The sequence below is a fragment of the Desmodus rotundus genome, chromosome 12 (assembly GCF_022682495.2).
Source record: "Desmodus rotundus isolate HL8 chromosome 12, HLdesRot8A.1, whole genome shotgun sequence".
Classification (NCBI taxonomy): domain Eukaryota; kingdom Metazoa; phylum Chordata; class Mammalia; order Chiroptera; family Phyllostomidae; genus Desmodus; species Desmodus rotundus.
The window spans coordinates 62,685,694-62,700,343 of record NC_071398.1 but is presented as its reverse complement, the minus strand read 5'-3'; the positions used below and the strand labels follow the sequence as shown (position 1 = coordinate 62,700,343).

At 57.9% G+C, this 14,650-nt stretch overlaps 2 protein-coding genes across 3 annotated transcripts; both read left to right on the top strand.

Moving 5' to 3' along the window:
* The first annotated feature begins 960 nt into the window (after positions 1–960).
* On the top strand, positions 961–6,181 carry PPM1J (protein phosphatase, Mg2+/Mn2+ dependent 1J). The gene is made up of 10 exons (XM_024570587.3): positions 961–1,318; positions 2,634–2,748; positions 3,241–3,528; positions 3,789–3,901; positions 4,177–4,261; positions 4,821–4,939; positions 5,143–5,206; positions 5,360–5,467; positions 5,581–5,732; positions 5,860–6,181. The coding sequence occupies exons 1-10, from the start codon at positions 993–995 to the stop codon at positions 6,005–6,007; spliced, it is 1,518 nt and encodes a 505-aa protein (XP_024426355.3). The 5' UTR covers positions 961–992; the 3' UTR covers positions 6,008–6,181.
* A 2,445-nt stretch (positions 6,182–8,626) lies between these two features.
* On the top strand, positions 8,627–14,604 carry RHOC (ras homolog family member C). 2 transcript variants are annotated; one of them, XM_024570644.3, is made up of 5 exons: positions 8,627–8,781; positions 11,861–12,018; positions 12,521–12,641; positions 12,948–13,078; positions 13,944–14,604. In XM_024570644.3, the coding sequence occupies exons 2-5, from the start codon at positions 11,863–11,865 to the stop codon at positions 14,115–14,117; spliced, it is 582 nt and encodes a 193-aa protein (XP_024426412.1). In that variant the 5' UTR covers positions 8,627–8,781; positions 11,861–11,862; the 3' UTR covers positions 14,118–14,604. The 2 variants fall into 2 exon arrangements, with proteins under 2 accessions (XP_024426412.1, XP_053770644.1); XM_053914669.1 differs by lacking the exon at positions 8,627–8,781 and adding an exon at positions 9,140–9,157.
* Positions 14,605–14,650: the final 46 nt, after the last annotated feature.

The window sequence follows — 14,650 nt, the reverse complement described above, 5'->3', positions numbered from 1 at the left end:
ACAGGGTGGGAGAGGAGGAACCCCGACTCTTCCCTCTACCATCCACCTCCCTCTTAACCCTTCCTCCCTGATCTCGATAAATCAGCTTGGTTCTTGTTTTGGGCGTCCAAGGACTGCCATGGCTGTGAATTTTAGATTGGCTTTGTGACCTCTTAGAGCAAGTCATGTAAAATGTCAGGAGCATCATCGGTAAAAAGAAATAAAGTAAAACCCACTTTGAAGGGTTGGTGTGTAGTATAAATGGAGTAGTAAATGGAAAGTACTTCCCAGAGGGCCTAAGTAGTAAGTCCGCAAAATGGTAGTTATTGTTGTTATCCTTACTAACTAGTACTGCCGTGGTCAGGGGAGGTCTAAATGCGGGGGGAAATCGGGTCCTGAGAAGGCAAGTGGAGTAGGAACGGCAACCGCTATCCCAGATCGAGGTGGTCTTCACGGAGACCGGGAACTTGCAGCTCCGGAGTACAGGATGATCGAGGCTCCAGACCACACCACACCCAGCACCAACTCGCTCGCCCTCACTCTCACTCCAGCTGCCCCAGCCAGACGTGTTGTCACACCAGGTGACTCACACCCAGTGGTCCCGAAGCGGCTGGCTTCGCTCGAGGTCATCAACCCTATCACCCTTCGGGCAGGCAGGCCACAGCGAACCGAGGGCAAGGAGACACCACCCTCCCGTCACAATGGGGAGGTTCTGCCTGGTGTCTGATCTAGAGCAAGGCTGAAATAGGGTTTCCTTCCCTCCCTTCCCTTCTCAGAACAGCAGTACAATTTTTCCCGAAAGAAACGGAGGCGGGGCGAAGGCGGAACGGGGCGGGAAGAGGCTTTGAGCCGGAGAGGCGGTTCCGGGGAGGCCCACAGCAGGAGGAAGCTCTGCCAGGAACCCGCCCTGCCCGGCGGGAGCCAATGGCCAGAGATAGCGGGCGGGAGCGAGCCCCGCCCGCTGCGAGCCCTAGGGGGCGGGGCCACGGCCGAGGGCGGGGCAGGGAGGCAGCATGCTAAACCGGGTGCGTTCCGCCGTGGCGCACCTGGTGAGCTCCGGGGGCGCCCCGCCCCCGCGCCCCAAGTCTCCGGATCAGCCCAACGGGACCTCGGCGCTGCCCGCCGCCCCTGCAGAAGCGCCCAAGAGCCCTCCGGCGAAGGCTGGGGGCGGGAGCGCGGCACCCGCAAAGACAGCAGAGGCTCGAGCGAGCTTCTCCCGACCGACCTTTCTGCAGTTGAGCCCGGGGGGGCTGCGTCGCGCCGATGACCACGCCGGCCGGGCTGTGCAAAGTCCCCCGGACACTGGTCGTCGCCTGCCCTGGAGTACGGGCTACGCCGAGTGAGCGTCCCTGGGGTCACCCTAATTAGGATGGGAGCCCCACCCCCAATCCCTCCCCACCTCAGCATCCCTGGAGCTGGGGTGGTCCCCCTCGCTGCGCTCGGGGCCCACAGCTCTCTTCTCCCATATCGCTCTCTATCCTCTGGGCTGCGGGCCGCATCTCCTCCCAGCCCTCTCTCCAGTCGGTGCACCCTCCTCAGGACCTTCCACGTCGTTGACTACCGTCACTCGCGCTGCCTCAGGGACCTTGTTCCCTCCCAGAGCCCGGAGTGTGTAGGGCCCCCGAAGGATGAGTTGACCCATTCTCAGTCGCGGCCTGGCATTTTAATGGCTAAGGTTGGAAGGGTTTCAAGGAGCAGGGGGTCTCTTTTCATAGAGGAGATGGAGGCTTGGGAGACTCTGTCCCGGACTTCCCGACCACTGCGCCCCAGTTCCCTGTCCCTCTTATCGTTCCCCTCCCCCTCCACACCCAGAAATAGCCCGCGACACCTGGCGGCCGCTGGCTTCCCCTGGGGTGGGGGCGGGGGCCACCGGGGAAGCGGAGGGTCCCCTTTGAACGCCCCTCCACAGGCGGATTTGCACTGGCCAGACAAGGAAGTGTACCTGGGATGGGAGCAGCCCGCTTAATCCCAGGCGATGTGTATTTTTAATGCCTGTGCTGGGAAAGCGGAGCACTCCGGGAGATGGGGGTGCTGATGTCGCCGAGGGTGGTGGTTGATGGACCCGTGGCCCCAACACCATCTCTTTAGCTTCCTGTTTTGCAAGAGTTGGTGGTTACGGGACTCCTGCACAGTCCAGGTGGGCTCCACTCCTACCCTATTTCAATTCCTCTTTCCGGATCTGGGCTGGAGCATTTCCTCATTGCCAAAGCAGCGGAAATTTTCACTGGGTGGCTTTAGGATAAGGGTGGGTGTGCCTACCAGGGCTCTGTGGTGTGGACAAGGCACTAGGAGAATTGATTGGGTTTCAGGGTGGGAGGTGGGGTCTCCACAAGCAAGGAAGTAAAACCTCATGCCCCCAACAGGCCTCTCCCCTGCAACACCGTTAAGGATGCCCACTTAGCCAGTGATGGGGACCTGAGGCAGGCAGTTGCTGTTGCTGGCCTCTCTACTAGGTGGTGGGGCCTGACACCCAGACAGAACTCCCTGTGCCTTGCCCTGCCTCCCAGTTCCTCTTCACTCTGGCCTGGATCCCAGGTGGCTATGACCTTTCTCAGCTTGGCCAGCAGGCCAGAGAGAGTGTGTATGTCTAAGATGGGGGTTATTCCAGGGCCTGGTCTGGTGTCCAACCTGATGTGGTCACTCTGGCCTGGCAGGGTCATCAACGCTGGCAAGAGCCGGCACAATGAGGACCAGGCTTGCTGTGAAGTGGTGTATGTGGAAGGTCGGAGGAGTGTTGCAGGGGCACCTAAGGAGCCTAGCCCAGGCCAGGTAAACCCCCAACCCCTTTCCTAGCCTCCAGAGACAGAGTGACACCTCTGCCCTGGGATTCTAGGCATCCAGTTTTAAATCCAAAACATGTGGAAGACCTACCTCCTCACTCACTAGCTTTCTACCTTCTGGCACAGAATGCCTGTCTCTGGCATTGATCCATTAGGCTCTACCACATCAGTATGAATTTAGTTTCCACTTAAAATGTAGATGCTCACATATTTATGGGTGATTTAATTAATTGCCAGTGTGGGTAATTACTTTCATCATCCATAAATATGTGAGCATCCCCTGAGTTTGGCTTTTTTGATGCTTTACTTTCTGACACAAAGTAGGCCCTTGGTAAATGAGTGAATAAATCTAACTTGCCCTGATTACCAAGCTCTGACCTCCTCTCTCATGTGTGTATGCATGCCCAGAGGCTTGGTCTTCTCCCTGCATCTCACACACACACACACACACAATCACTCACCTCTATTTCTTCTCCACCAGGGACTCTGCTTCTACTACTGGGGCCTGTTTGATGGGCATGCAGGGGGCGGAGCTGCTGAGATGGCCTCCAGGCTCCTGCATCGCCACATTCGGGAGCAGCTAAAGGACCTAGTAGAGATACTCCAGGACCCCTCGCCACCTCCCCTCTGCCTCCCATCCACTCCAGGGACCCCAGGTTCCTCAGATCCCTCTCACTTGGTTGGTCCTCAGTCTTGCTGGTCTTCACAGAAGGAAGTGACCCACGAGAGCTTGGTAGTGGGGGCCATTGAGAATGCCTTCCAGCTCATGGTGAGTGAGTGGCCTGCTAGGTAGATAGATACTCTGGTCAATTCTGTGTGAGAGTCAGATGGCCTGAGGGGGTGACCCTGAGAACCTACATCACCTTTGAGAGCTTGGTTCAGAGGGGAAGAAGAAGAGCATGTTCTGCCCACGTCTCCCTCCTCTCCTCCAGCTTGGCTGGGCCAGTTTACCTCTGCAGATGAGGGGCATGGCTGTATGCCTGGAACCTCTTCCTCATCTACCCCCTTTGACCCTTCCTTACACTGCAGGATGAGCAAATGGCCCGGGAGTGGCGTGGCCACCAAGTGGAGGGAGGATGCTGTGCACTGGTTGTGGTCTACTTACTAGGCAAGGTGTACGTGGCCAATGCAGGTGACAGCAGGTATGGGGGGGGGTGTCTTTGAAAACAACTAGAGGGGATGACACTCTGTAGGATGGGGAAACAGAAGAGTGAGGTGGTGGGTCTTAAATCCAAAGGCAAGCAGGGCAGGAGGGATTGCAGACATAAGGAAGGGCCTGAAAGAGCCTCCTGGGGAGGAAAGATGGGGGCTGGGTACAGGGTTGTAAGGGTCATTATGGGGAAGGCCTGGTGTTTCTGGAAATCTCCACGAGAGGGCCGAGGAGAGCTGAGTCCCAACCTCTCCCTTCCCTGGGCAGAGCCATCATTGTCCGGAATGGTGAAATCATTCCAATGTCCCGGGAATTCACCCCGGAGACTGAGCGCCAACGTCTTCAGCTGCTCGTAAGTAGGAACTAAACTCCTGACTCCTGTCCTTTGTTGAGTCTTGTGCTTGTACCCTAGGTCCTGTCCTGAGGACTCCCCCACCTGCACCACACAGACAGACAGCTCCTTACCGCAAAGAGTGGGAGGAGTGTGGGGCTGAGCTGGTGGAAGCCTCAGCAGGAAGCAGCGTGGGCTGCTCCACGCCGGTGCTCCCACTGTGGTTCCAGCTGAGGAAGGAAGTGGAGGCAGAGGTGGGGAGGGAACAGCAAAGGCCCCTGAGAGGCAGTGTGGTTTAGAGCTTTAAGCCCTGTTCCTGGATGAAGCTGGACTGCCAGGGATTGAATCCTGGTTTGAGTACTTTGCTAACTGTGTGACTTTGGACAATTCCCTTAACTTGTTTCAGTACTTCCTGCCTTAAGGGTTGTTGTGAGCAGTGAGTTAATATCTGTTAATGCCACACAGTGTGTGGCACCTAGTAAACTCCATTTAAGGGTCTGCTAAAATTAAAATCATTTAGACACCAGGCCACACTGTAAGCCTAATAACCCCTGCTCTCTCTGGCCACTCCCTACCCTAGGGCTTCCTGAAACCAGAGCTTCTGGGTGGTGAATTCACCCACCTCGAGTTCCCTCGCAGAGTTCAGCCCAAGGAGCTGGGCCAGAGGATGCTGTACCGGGACCAGAACATGACTGGCTGGTAACACTTCCCTCAAAGCTGGGCCCATTCCCATGGCAATGCAACCAGTCCCTGGCCAGTAGCAACGTGGAATCTGGAGGCTTGGCCAGACTGGGAGCTGGGGGGATGTGGCCCTTCTCAGGGGTTTATGTGAGGGGCGTGGCTCCTAAGGGAGAGGGGCTTTGATGCCTCTGGTGATGCCTCCTCTACTCCCCCTCCCCCAGGGCCTACAAAAAGATCGAGCTGGAGGATCTCAGGTTTCCTCTGGTCTGTGGGGAGGGCAAAAAGGTAAACTCCATGATAGACTTGGGAGAGGGCAGGAGGACCCGCCATGAGTTGTCTAAGGAGGTGGAGGTCCCGCTGAGGGCAGGGGTGGAGCTGAGGGCACGGGTTCAGCGCCTCGGGGAGGGTTTTAGCAGCACTGCGCCTCCTTTTCTTTAGGCTCGAGTGATGGCCACCATTGGGGTGACCCGGGGCTTAGGAGACCACAACCTCAAGGTCTGCAGCTCCAGCCTGCCCATCAAGCCCTTCCTCTCCTGCTTCCCGGAGGTGAGCTGTATGGGTGCCTCCTTAACCTCCCTTTCCCTCCTCCAGGGCTCTGGCTGGCTCTAGTGCCAGGTCCCTTATCTCCAAGCTCCCAGTCCACCCCCTTCCCTCACCAGGTGCGAGTGTACGACCTGACACAGTATGAGCACTGCCCCGATGACGTGCTAGTCCTGGGAACGGATGGGCTGTGGGATGTCACCAGTGACTGTGAGGTAGCTGCCACTGTGGACAGGGTGCTGTCGACCTATGAGCCCAATGACCCCAGCAGGTAGGGGTCGAATGGCAGCCAGGGGTGACAGTGGGGAAGGACGGGGCAAAGGGAAGCAATGAGGGCCTGTGTGTCCGTCTCCCCATGTACATGTCGGTACATGACTGTGCACGTGTGCTCCTGGCAGGTACACAGCTCTGGCCCAAGCTCTGGTCCTGGGGGCCCGGGGCACCCCCCGGGACCGTGGCTGGCGTCTCCCCAACAACAAGCTGGGTTCCGGGGATGACATCTCAGTCTTCATCATCCCCCTGGGAGGGCCAGGCAGTTACTCTTGAGGGGCTGAGTCCCTGACCCTCCCACCATCATCCTAACCTCTCCCGGCTTCACCTCCTCCCCACCCAAATTCTGAAGTTGTCCCCCTGACCTCCTTTAGTGACAATTCAGCTAAAGAAGGGTGTTGGTTAGACCCAAAACTACAGCTACTGACAAATAAACCAGTCGGATAAAAATGTGTCTCTATTTACTTTGACTAGAAACCGACAGGTAATGAGAGGCCCTTTGGGATGGTAGAAGGTGCACCAGAATGGTCCTAAGAGCAGAGCGTTCCCAGCTTCTGCCCTCTGCCCTTTCCACTCCACGTACTGTCTTCCACTGTGTGACTTCATCCGCCCACTGGTGTTGTCTGAGTCAGGACTCCCGCCCAGACTTCTGCTGTCTCCAGGACAGCAGGGCACCCCTCAGGCGCTTCAGCCCAACCTACCTCAAACTGAAGTCGCGTGTTCCCAGCAGACGTTTGCCTCCTGGCTCGTCATCTCAGTGGGCACCAGCTCAGCTGCTCACGCTGGAAGTTCGCCTTGAAATTGGTCCCTGTGGCTCTTCCTCATCAAGTTAATCACTAAGGACTTTTGAATAGGTATATCTGAAATATTTCCTATTTGTCCACTTATCTGCACCCCTACTGTCACTTCCACAGTTCTTCACTGCATTAGCGTCCTAACTCATCTACCTCTGCCTCCAGGCCGCTCCCCTGCATCCCCCAGTATACCGGGACATAACGGGCAGAGTGTCCCTTGTGCAGTGTGAATCTGAGTCAGCGATTCCCTTGAGAGAACATTTTAGTGGCTCCCTACTGCCACTCAGAAGAACGCGCTTGAACGTGGCGTGCCTTTGCGTTCTGTGTTCTGGCCACTGTTTTCTCCTCCAGCCTCCTCTCTCACTGCCACCACCACTCTCCTGGGGTTTCCCTTCTGTAATCCGGCCTGTGGTGGCCCCAACCCATTTAAAATCTGCACATCACCTCAAACACTTCACCTGTCCTTCAGGGCTGGGAATCCCACAGCGCACGCATGCGCCCAGCCCAGCGACTGCCTCCTGTGTTATTTCTGTCTGTGGGAGGAATTGGTGTGGGGTAGCAGTTAAGAGCCGGGATCCTAGAGTCCTGCTGTTTGGGTTCTGATGCCAGACCCAACATTAGGTCTGACACCTCTCTCAGCCCCGACTTGCTTCTCAGTAAATGGAGAAAACCATACTAGTGCCTAAGGTTGTTGTAAGGGCTAAAGTAGCTCATGTATATAGAGCCAGGCCCATGCAGTAAGGGGTCAGTAACTGTTAGTTATCTTTACGTTGTCTGAATGTAGACTAAGTCCTTTGAAGGCAGAGGTTGATCTAAAGCGAGCACACAGCTCTCAGTCCACACTCCAGGCCTGGGGACCAAAGTGCTCTGGACCTTGGTCCTTGGTCTCCTGATTTATCAAGTGTGGGTTGCACGTCAGACCTTAAAAGTCTATACGACTTCTAACATTTGTTCGGCAAGTATTTGGTGACAACCTATAATGTGCCACACCTTGCTAGACAGTGGGAAGGGACAGGTTGGAGGAGCACGGGGTAGCGGGGAGAGAGCACCAGCTTTAGAGCCAAAAAACCCCTCCAATGTCTGAAAAGATTTTATTTTTAGAGGGAAGGGAAGGGCGGGAGGAAACATCAATGCGAGAGAAACATCAATCTGCTGCCTTCTGTACTGGCCCCAACTGGGGTCCCAGCCCAAAGCCCAGGCAGGTGCCCAGACAGGAATCGAGCCAGCGACCTTTCGTTTTGCCTGAGGATGCCCAACCAACTGAGCCACACTAGTCAGGGCAATGCCTGAATTCTTGCTGTATTACATAGAAATCACAAAAATTGGGGAAAGCCACGTAACTTCTCTGAGCCCTAGTGTCTTACAGGCAGAGGGGGCTGGTACACTTACCCCGAAGGCCTGTGGGGAGTAGTGAGACGGCAGAGCTGTGCAGTGTACCCAGCACAAGCTAATAGAATGTTGGTAGGCTTCCTCGCCCTCCACCCACCTCGGCCACCTTCCAGGGAAGGTGATACACGTGTAGGTATATACCCAAAGCGTTCATTCAGACCCAAGTGTCCCTAGCGGCACGGAAATCCTACTTGGGCGGGAACCGAATTCCCCGCTGGGGATCTGGATTTCCAGGAGCGCCCTTTGATAGTTAAGTAGGAATTGGACTCCTGGAAATTCCAGGTGGGGGGAAGGAAGGAAGTTGGGAAGTGGAACGGTGGCCTCGGTCTCAAAGTTTCTGAAAAGGTCTCAGGTCTGGGGGATGATATCGGGCTGTATTGGCTCCGCAGCGTTTCCAGGAGCAGAGCTCTCCGCAGGCCCCTCTCCGGGCGCCCGGGAGGCCGCCCTTTCCCAGTCCCGCCTCCCGGGAGGTCCCAGGTGGCCGAGGCGCCGGCGGCTAGGCGGCCACGGGAGGGCAGCAGCGGCCCTTCCCAGACCCCACCCCGGGTGTCTCTCAACTTTCCCGACGCCGGTCCGCCCCGCTAGGGCCTGGGAAGCGGAGCAGGGGGAGAGCCCTCGGGGGGGCCGTCTCACCCCGCCGCCCACTCCTCCACAGTCCAAGCATCTCCCCCGAGCTCGGGCCACCTGCGGGGAAGACGATTGGCGGGTGGCCCCGGGCCGGGACGGTGGACGGGAGGAGCCCGGGCTCGCCCCTCCTTTGCCGGGCCCGCCCCTCCCCTCGGCAGGCTGGAGGAGGGCGGGGCGCGGCCCTCGGGTCAGTCTCTGCCTCCGGCACCGGCCGCGCAGCTGTAGGCGGCCCAGCGGAAGGTACCCTGGGCCCGGGGCTGGGGGTGCGGGGCATCCCGGAGCTCGTCCCCGGTAGAGCACTCTCCCCTTCTCCGCTTGGCCGGAGCTCGGGGCGCCGGCTGAGGAGGGGCCCGGGGCCCGAGTGCCGGCCGCCTTCCCTCCGCTAGGACGCAGCGTCTGGGCTGTGCGGGGGTCCCGGGCCGGGCCCTGCCTGGGCTACAGCCAGGGCCCCTGGGAACTGCCCCGCTGGGCCCGTCCCTCCCGGTGTCCGAGCCGGAGTCCTTCCCTTTCCCCTCCTGGCTTTCCGGAACCTGCCCCGCCGGGCAGCGAGACAACTTGGAGCTCCGCGAGAGAGCCCCAGCGCAGGCCGGGCCGTTCCGGGGTCGGGCAGCCGGAGGTGGACCTGGGGTGGGGTGTGGGTCCGGGCCGAGGCCGGGTGGACGTAGGGTTTTCCCCAGGCGGTGTCGGGGGAATGGCGGGATTAGGGGCGGGGTGTGACCGGTGGGGGCTGCCACTACTCGGCGGGGTCTGGACACCGCCCTAGACGGTTCCAGGAGCCAGCCTGGGGTGGGAGATTAGTGAGGATCCAGCTCGTGTGTGTGTGTGTGTGTGTGTGTGTGTGTGTGTGTGTGTGTGTGTGTAAGTGTAAGGTGTAAGGACCTCCTTCCTTCCAGCCCTCTCCTTCACACTCCCCTGCTGGTTTGGACTGGGAGACCAGAGGCCAAGTTCTGGTTTTCAAGTTGAGGAGGAGGCATCCGATTCCTTCAGGGTGGTTGGCAGGGAACAGCGGGGCCCTGGGTCATCTGGAAGTGAAGAGAATGCTCCAGGAGAGGGTGGATGTCTGTCTTGCCTCCAAGAAGGCCCCAGGAGTTCCAGGCTCCATTCCAGGCACAGGGTGGGGTTTGATTGCCCCTCTTAGGGTCTGCGGGGCAATTTCAGTGGGGCCACTTCTCCAGGACCTGTTGCCATTGCCATCTTGGCCTTTGGCCCGAGAGTCCTGGCCTGGGCCAGCTGCTCTTCTGGCCCAACCAGAGCCTGAAGAGAAAGACTTCTGATTGAGCTGGGCACTCCAGGCCACTTAATGTATGCCCCCGTCCCACTGCCTGCTGCCACCTAAACTGCTCTGCTGGGGGAGGGCAGTGGCACACTGAAGCCTAAGTAACTGGTGGTTGCCCTCCATCCACACTGCGCATCCCCTGCTGCGCCTGTTACCCCAGCCTGTCTCCACACAGCTGGACCAAAGGAACTAGTGGGAGGGAGGGGGCGGGGGTGGGGGGAGTTGGCCACTTGGGTTGAATTTCCAGGAACCCCCTTTTTGAAGGATGGTTTCCATTTTTGGAGGGGATCTACTGGCATGGTGAATGCCTTCTTGCCTGTCTTTTGGGGTATCAGGGAGAGCCCCTTTTGAGTTGGAGAGAGTGTGGCCGTGTACTTTCAACTCCTATAAACTCTCTGACTCATATCTACTTCCGCTCATTCCAGCATGTGTGCTGAGGGTGGGGGGAGGCCCCCCAGACCCCCCTGTTACAAGACAACGGGCCTTGGGCTGGAATATTGGCTTTGCACAGGGCAGACCAAGAGAGGGGTGTGAGGTGGTGGTAGTATGGGAGGAGAAAAGGAGTTCAGCCCAGTTTGACAGGATGTGGGACTGAGAGAAAAAGCCAGGTTTTGGGCAGAGATCAGATTACCTTCCCCTTCTTTCTTAACTACTCCCTGCCTGTTCTGTCCGGGGACTGGCTCTCATTTGTCTCCTTTTGGGGGGCTCCTCCCAGCAGCCTTCCCAACAGTCTCAACTTCATCTGGACCCCCCTCCCCTCTCCCTCCAGGCGTAGCGCCTGGGAACTCCAGCCGGCTGGAGGTCAGCTCCATTCCCTTGGGAGGGAGGAAGTGAGGCTCAGCTCAGGGGCAGGGGAGCTGGGAAGGTGTGATGAGCTGTGCAGATGCGCGCTGGCTGTGTTGGGGGTGGGGGACCTGGAAACCCTGGGAAGCTTGGGAAGCTGACTCCTTGCCCTGAGTCACAGGGAGGGGTGTGCAGGGCCTTGGGTGAGCGAGCTGGACAGAGGGGAGGAAGGGGCTGTTCCACGGAGTGGGTGGAGGTGACTCCCTAGTGGGTTATTCTGTCGCTCTGCTTGGATGTGTGGCTCCCTACAGTGTGGTCATTGTCCCCTGCCTGAGGCTGAGTGACCCAGTGTTGCTGCCAGGCCCAGGAGGAAGGGGGGGGGGGAAGGCAGGCTGCCCAAATGTGGGCTGTGGGCAGTGCGGGGACTGAGCCTCCTTTGTGTGACTCGGGGCTTTGGGAACTGGGATGGGGTGGGCCAGGGAAGCCTGCCGGCTGTTGCTGCTGCCCTCTGTCTGGGTTTCCCTCCCTCTGCTCTTCCCCACCTCTGGGATGATTCGTAGAAAAGTCACAGAGCCCTGCTTTGAATGCGGTGCCTGCATGACTCTGCTGAATACGCGTGTGAGCCCCGCTTTCCTAATTTGTGCAAATAGGAAGCTCTCCGTTTCCTTTCTAGGCTTCTGGAACTGAGGGAGATGATTCTTGTCAAAATGCCCAACAGTTTCTCTTACCCACCTACCCCGTGGTTCTGGCCTGTGGCCTTGGAGAGGGACTTCTCATTTGTGACAGGGCAGGACATGACTTGTGCTGGGCGAGGGACAGGACAGTGTGTTCTAGATTGGACCTTAGCGATTATTAAATTTTAAAAGTATCAAAATCCTGGTGACAAATGAAGTCTGACCGGAAACCCCGATATGTAGAGCAGGTGAAGGCTGGCTCTTCTGGGCATGTCCCTGAACACCCACTAGGTGTCCGGGGTCCCGCAGTTGATGAGCGGATTGGGTCAGATCTCATGTTGTCTGGCTCCCAAGTGGCTGCTTTTTCTACCTCCCACTTCAGTATTCTAACCCACCGGGGAAGACCTGACCCTGAGATAAGGAATTTCAAGCTCAGTTGCCTGAACGGTTGGTTCTTGGCAAGAACATGCCTGAGCAAGCCCGTTTCTGTCCCTTTGCTGGGCGCCTCGGTTTCCCGGGAGGTCTTAGGGGGCCCAGAGAGGTATATTTGGACTTACCCCCACGGCATTTTCCCTGCCGGCCCCAGCCATGGCTGCGCTCCGAAAGAAGCTGGTGATCGTGGGGGATGGGGCCTGCGGGAAGACCTGCCTCCTCATCGTCTTCAGCAAGGACCAGTTCCCAGAGGTCTACGTCCCTACTGTCTTTGAGAACTACATCGCAGATATAGAGGTGGACGGCAAGCAGGTGAAGGCATAGCCCCTCCCCGCATCACCCGGAGCCCCGCCCCGACACTGTGGGCCCAGGCCACCCTCCTTCACCCACGCCCTTGCTCCGCTCTCCCTGTTGTTGCCCACGGAAGTCAGGAAGTAAAGCCACAGTCAGGACATCTAAACACGCCTGGTTCTCTACACAGTGACCCCTCGCCTCTGAGCGTGAGCGCCCCCAACTGCAAAATGGTAACGACAAGGCCTCCTTCAATGGGTTTCTGTGAAGGTTAAATGAAATAGTGGTGCTCACAATGCCAGTTCAGAAACTTCCCAAAGATCAAGCACTGATGTCTCAGGATTTAAAAAAGTGCCCCTAATTTGTGTTGGGCGGCAGTAGTTCACACTCCTGGCACGTGGCAGGCGCTCAGCAGCTGTTCAGTGAGCCTCAAGGACCAGTGGCCTCACTGATAACCTCTAGGTGGTGGGGGGGGGGGTTGCCTGGGCCCTCAGGCTCGCCACTCACTGGCCCTGTATGTCAGGTGGAGCTGGCCCTGTGGGACACCGCAGGGCAGGAAGACTATGATCGCCTCCGGCCTCTTTCCTACCCGGACACTGACGTCATCCTCATGTGCTTCTCCATCGACAGCCCGGACAGCCTGGGTGAGGGCGCTGGAGGGAGGGGACCAGAGCCCCTCGGAATCAACCCACCCGAGGTAGCTCGTCTTGGCTCATCTCAGCTTTCCGCTGAGGCCAAGGCTGTGGGGAGGGATGCTGGGGGCTGTTAGCTTCCCTCACTGTGGGAACTCTGGCTCCTGGAAGGGCTAGGGAAGGGGCTTTGAGCTCTGAAAGGTACTGTCACACTGAATACCCTCTAAGCTTCTGCAGTGGGGAGACCAGGGGCTTGGTGGGGGTTGCTCTTTAGCTTAAAGGGAGGGCACCAACACCTGTTGGGACTTGTCTGTGCAGAAAACATTCCTGAGAAGTGGACGCCGGAGGTGAAGCACTTCTGCCCCAACGTGCCCATCATCCTTGTGGGCAATAAGAAGGACCTGAGGCAAGACGAGCATACCCGGAGGGAGCTGGCCAAGATGAAGCAGGTAGGTGGGGCTGCCAAGCTGGGGGGGAAGGGAGCCTTCTCTCCAGAGGACTGCCTGCTGGCGGGGACGCTGGCATCACTGCCCACCCTGGTGAGGGGGAAGCAGAAGGGCCCCTAGATCCAGTATTTGCTGTAGCCATCAGAGAATGAAGTGACCTGTCCAAAGTCACTTGACATTTTACTTGTCTGTTTGGGGTTGGAGCTGTTAAGATGAAGAAAATCCTTAAGTGGCTGGAAGAAAGGCCTAGAGTGAGGGAGCCGGCTTAGCAGGGGATCTGGTAGTTGGTTCTCTAGCCAGAGGATTACTTTTCAGAGAAAGCTGCCAAAATACGGAGTATGGACTCTCCTGAGGGTAGGTAAGCCAGGGCTTTAAACTGGGGACAGACGTGGTCAGGTCTGTGTTAGAAACATCACTCTGGCAGCCATGGGGCATGGCCGTGTGAGGGAGAGCGGAGCCCTGCTGAGTGGCTCAGCTGGTTCAAGGCTTGTCCTGTACACCAAAAGGTCGCGGGTTCAGCCCCTGTTCAGGATGAGAATGGGAGGCAACCGATTGGTATTTCTCTCTCCCCATCAAATCAATAAACATTTCCTTGGGTGACGCTAAAAAAAAAAAAAAAAAAAAAAAGAGAGAGAATGGAGGCAGGGAGGTCAGGTAGGAGGTGCTAGGTACCTATTCAGGTGAGAGAAGGGTTTACCTTGGGTATGGGGCTGAAGGAGAGAATTTTAATGTAAACACAAGCCCTGAAGCTGCCTGGGGGCTGGGCCTAGGGTGCTGCTGGGGTTAGGGCTGCAGATGTTTCTTCCGGGGGTGGCAGCGAGACGCACCTCCCTGCCAGCTCCCTTTGCCTTCTCCCCCCACCCCCCAGGAGCCGGTTCGGTCGGAGGAAGGCCGGGACATGGCCAACAGGATCAGTGCCTTTGGCTACCTCGAGTGCTCAGCCAAGACCAAGGAGGGGGTGCGGGAAGTCTTCGAGATGGCCACTCGGGCTGGCCTCCAGGTCCGCAAGAATAAGCGCCGGAGGGGCTGCCCCATTCTCTGAGACCTCCAAGGCTTCCCCTGCTCCCGCACTTCAAGTCCCTCCACAGGGGTGCAGAAACACCCCAGGTCCCACCCTCTTAGGGCACCATGCTGAAGGCCCCCTGTTCCAGTTCCCTCTAGCCCAGGACTGCATCAGTTTCCCTAGGCCCCGGCCCTGGGGATGGCAGGCCCTCCCTCCCCCGCAGCACTCGGGGAGCCTAGGGCCATGTCCGGCCCTACCGGAGCAGAGTTCTGCTGCTGCCTGGGTCCAGGGGTGGGGATTGGGGTGAGGCTCTTGGTCCCTTTGGCCTTTCCCAGAGGATCATAACAACACACCCGCACTTTATGCACTTCTGGCACACAGAAGCAGAAGCGAGTCTGGGGCAGGGGACTTGGAAGGTGGAGCCCAGAGCTCTGGGCCCCTGCTGTCTCTGCTTTGGGCAGGGGCCTTATCTTTGGCTGTACCTGGTGGGGGACATGAATAAAAGGGCCATAGGCTTTAATGTGTATATGACAGCTTCCTGTCTTTCTCTCCTGGTCCCTGTCTTAGTCTCC

What these genes read in the sequence shown, in the direction of transcription:
- PPM1J (XM_024570587.3), top strand. Translation starts at nt 993, where the DNA reads ATGCTAAACCGGGTGCGTTCCGCCGTGGCGCACCTGGTGAGCTCCGGG. An exon ending in GCCAATGCAGGTGACAGCAG is followed by an intron (nt 3,902 to 4,176) that starts GTATGGGGGGGG and finishes TTCCCTGGGCAG; the next exon opens with AGCCATCATTGTCCGGAATG. An exon ending in GAGCCCAATGACCCCAGCAG is followed by an intron (nt 5,733 to 5,859) that starts GTAGGGGTCGAA and finishes TGCTCCTGGCAG; the next exon opens with GTACACAGCTCTGGCCCAAG.
- RHOC (XM_024570644.3), top strand. Translation starts at nt 11,863, where the DNA reads ATGGCTGCGCTCCGAAAGAAGCTGGTGATCGTGGGGGATGGGGCCTGC. An exon ending in TAGAGGTGGACGGCAAGCAG is followed by an intron (nt 12,019 to 12,520) that starts GTGAAGGCATAG and finishes CCTGTATGTCAG; the next exon opens with GTGGAGCTGGCCCTGTGGGA. An exon ending in CGACAGCCCGGACAGCCTGG is followed by an intron (nt 12,642 to 12,947) that starts GTGAGGGCGCTG and finishes TTGTCTGTGCAG; the next exon opens with AAAACATTCCTGAGAAGTGG.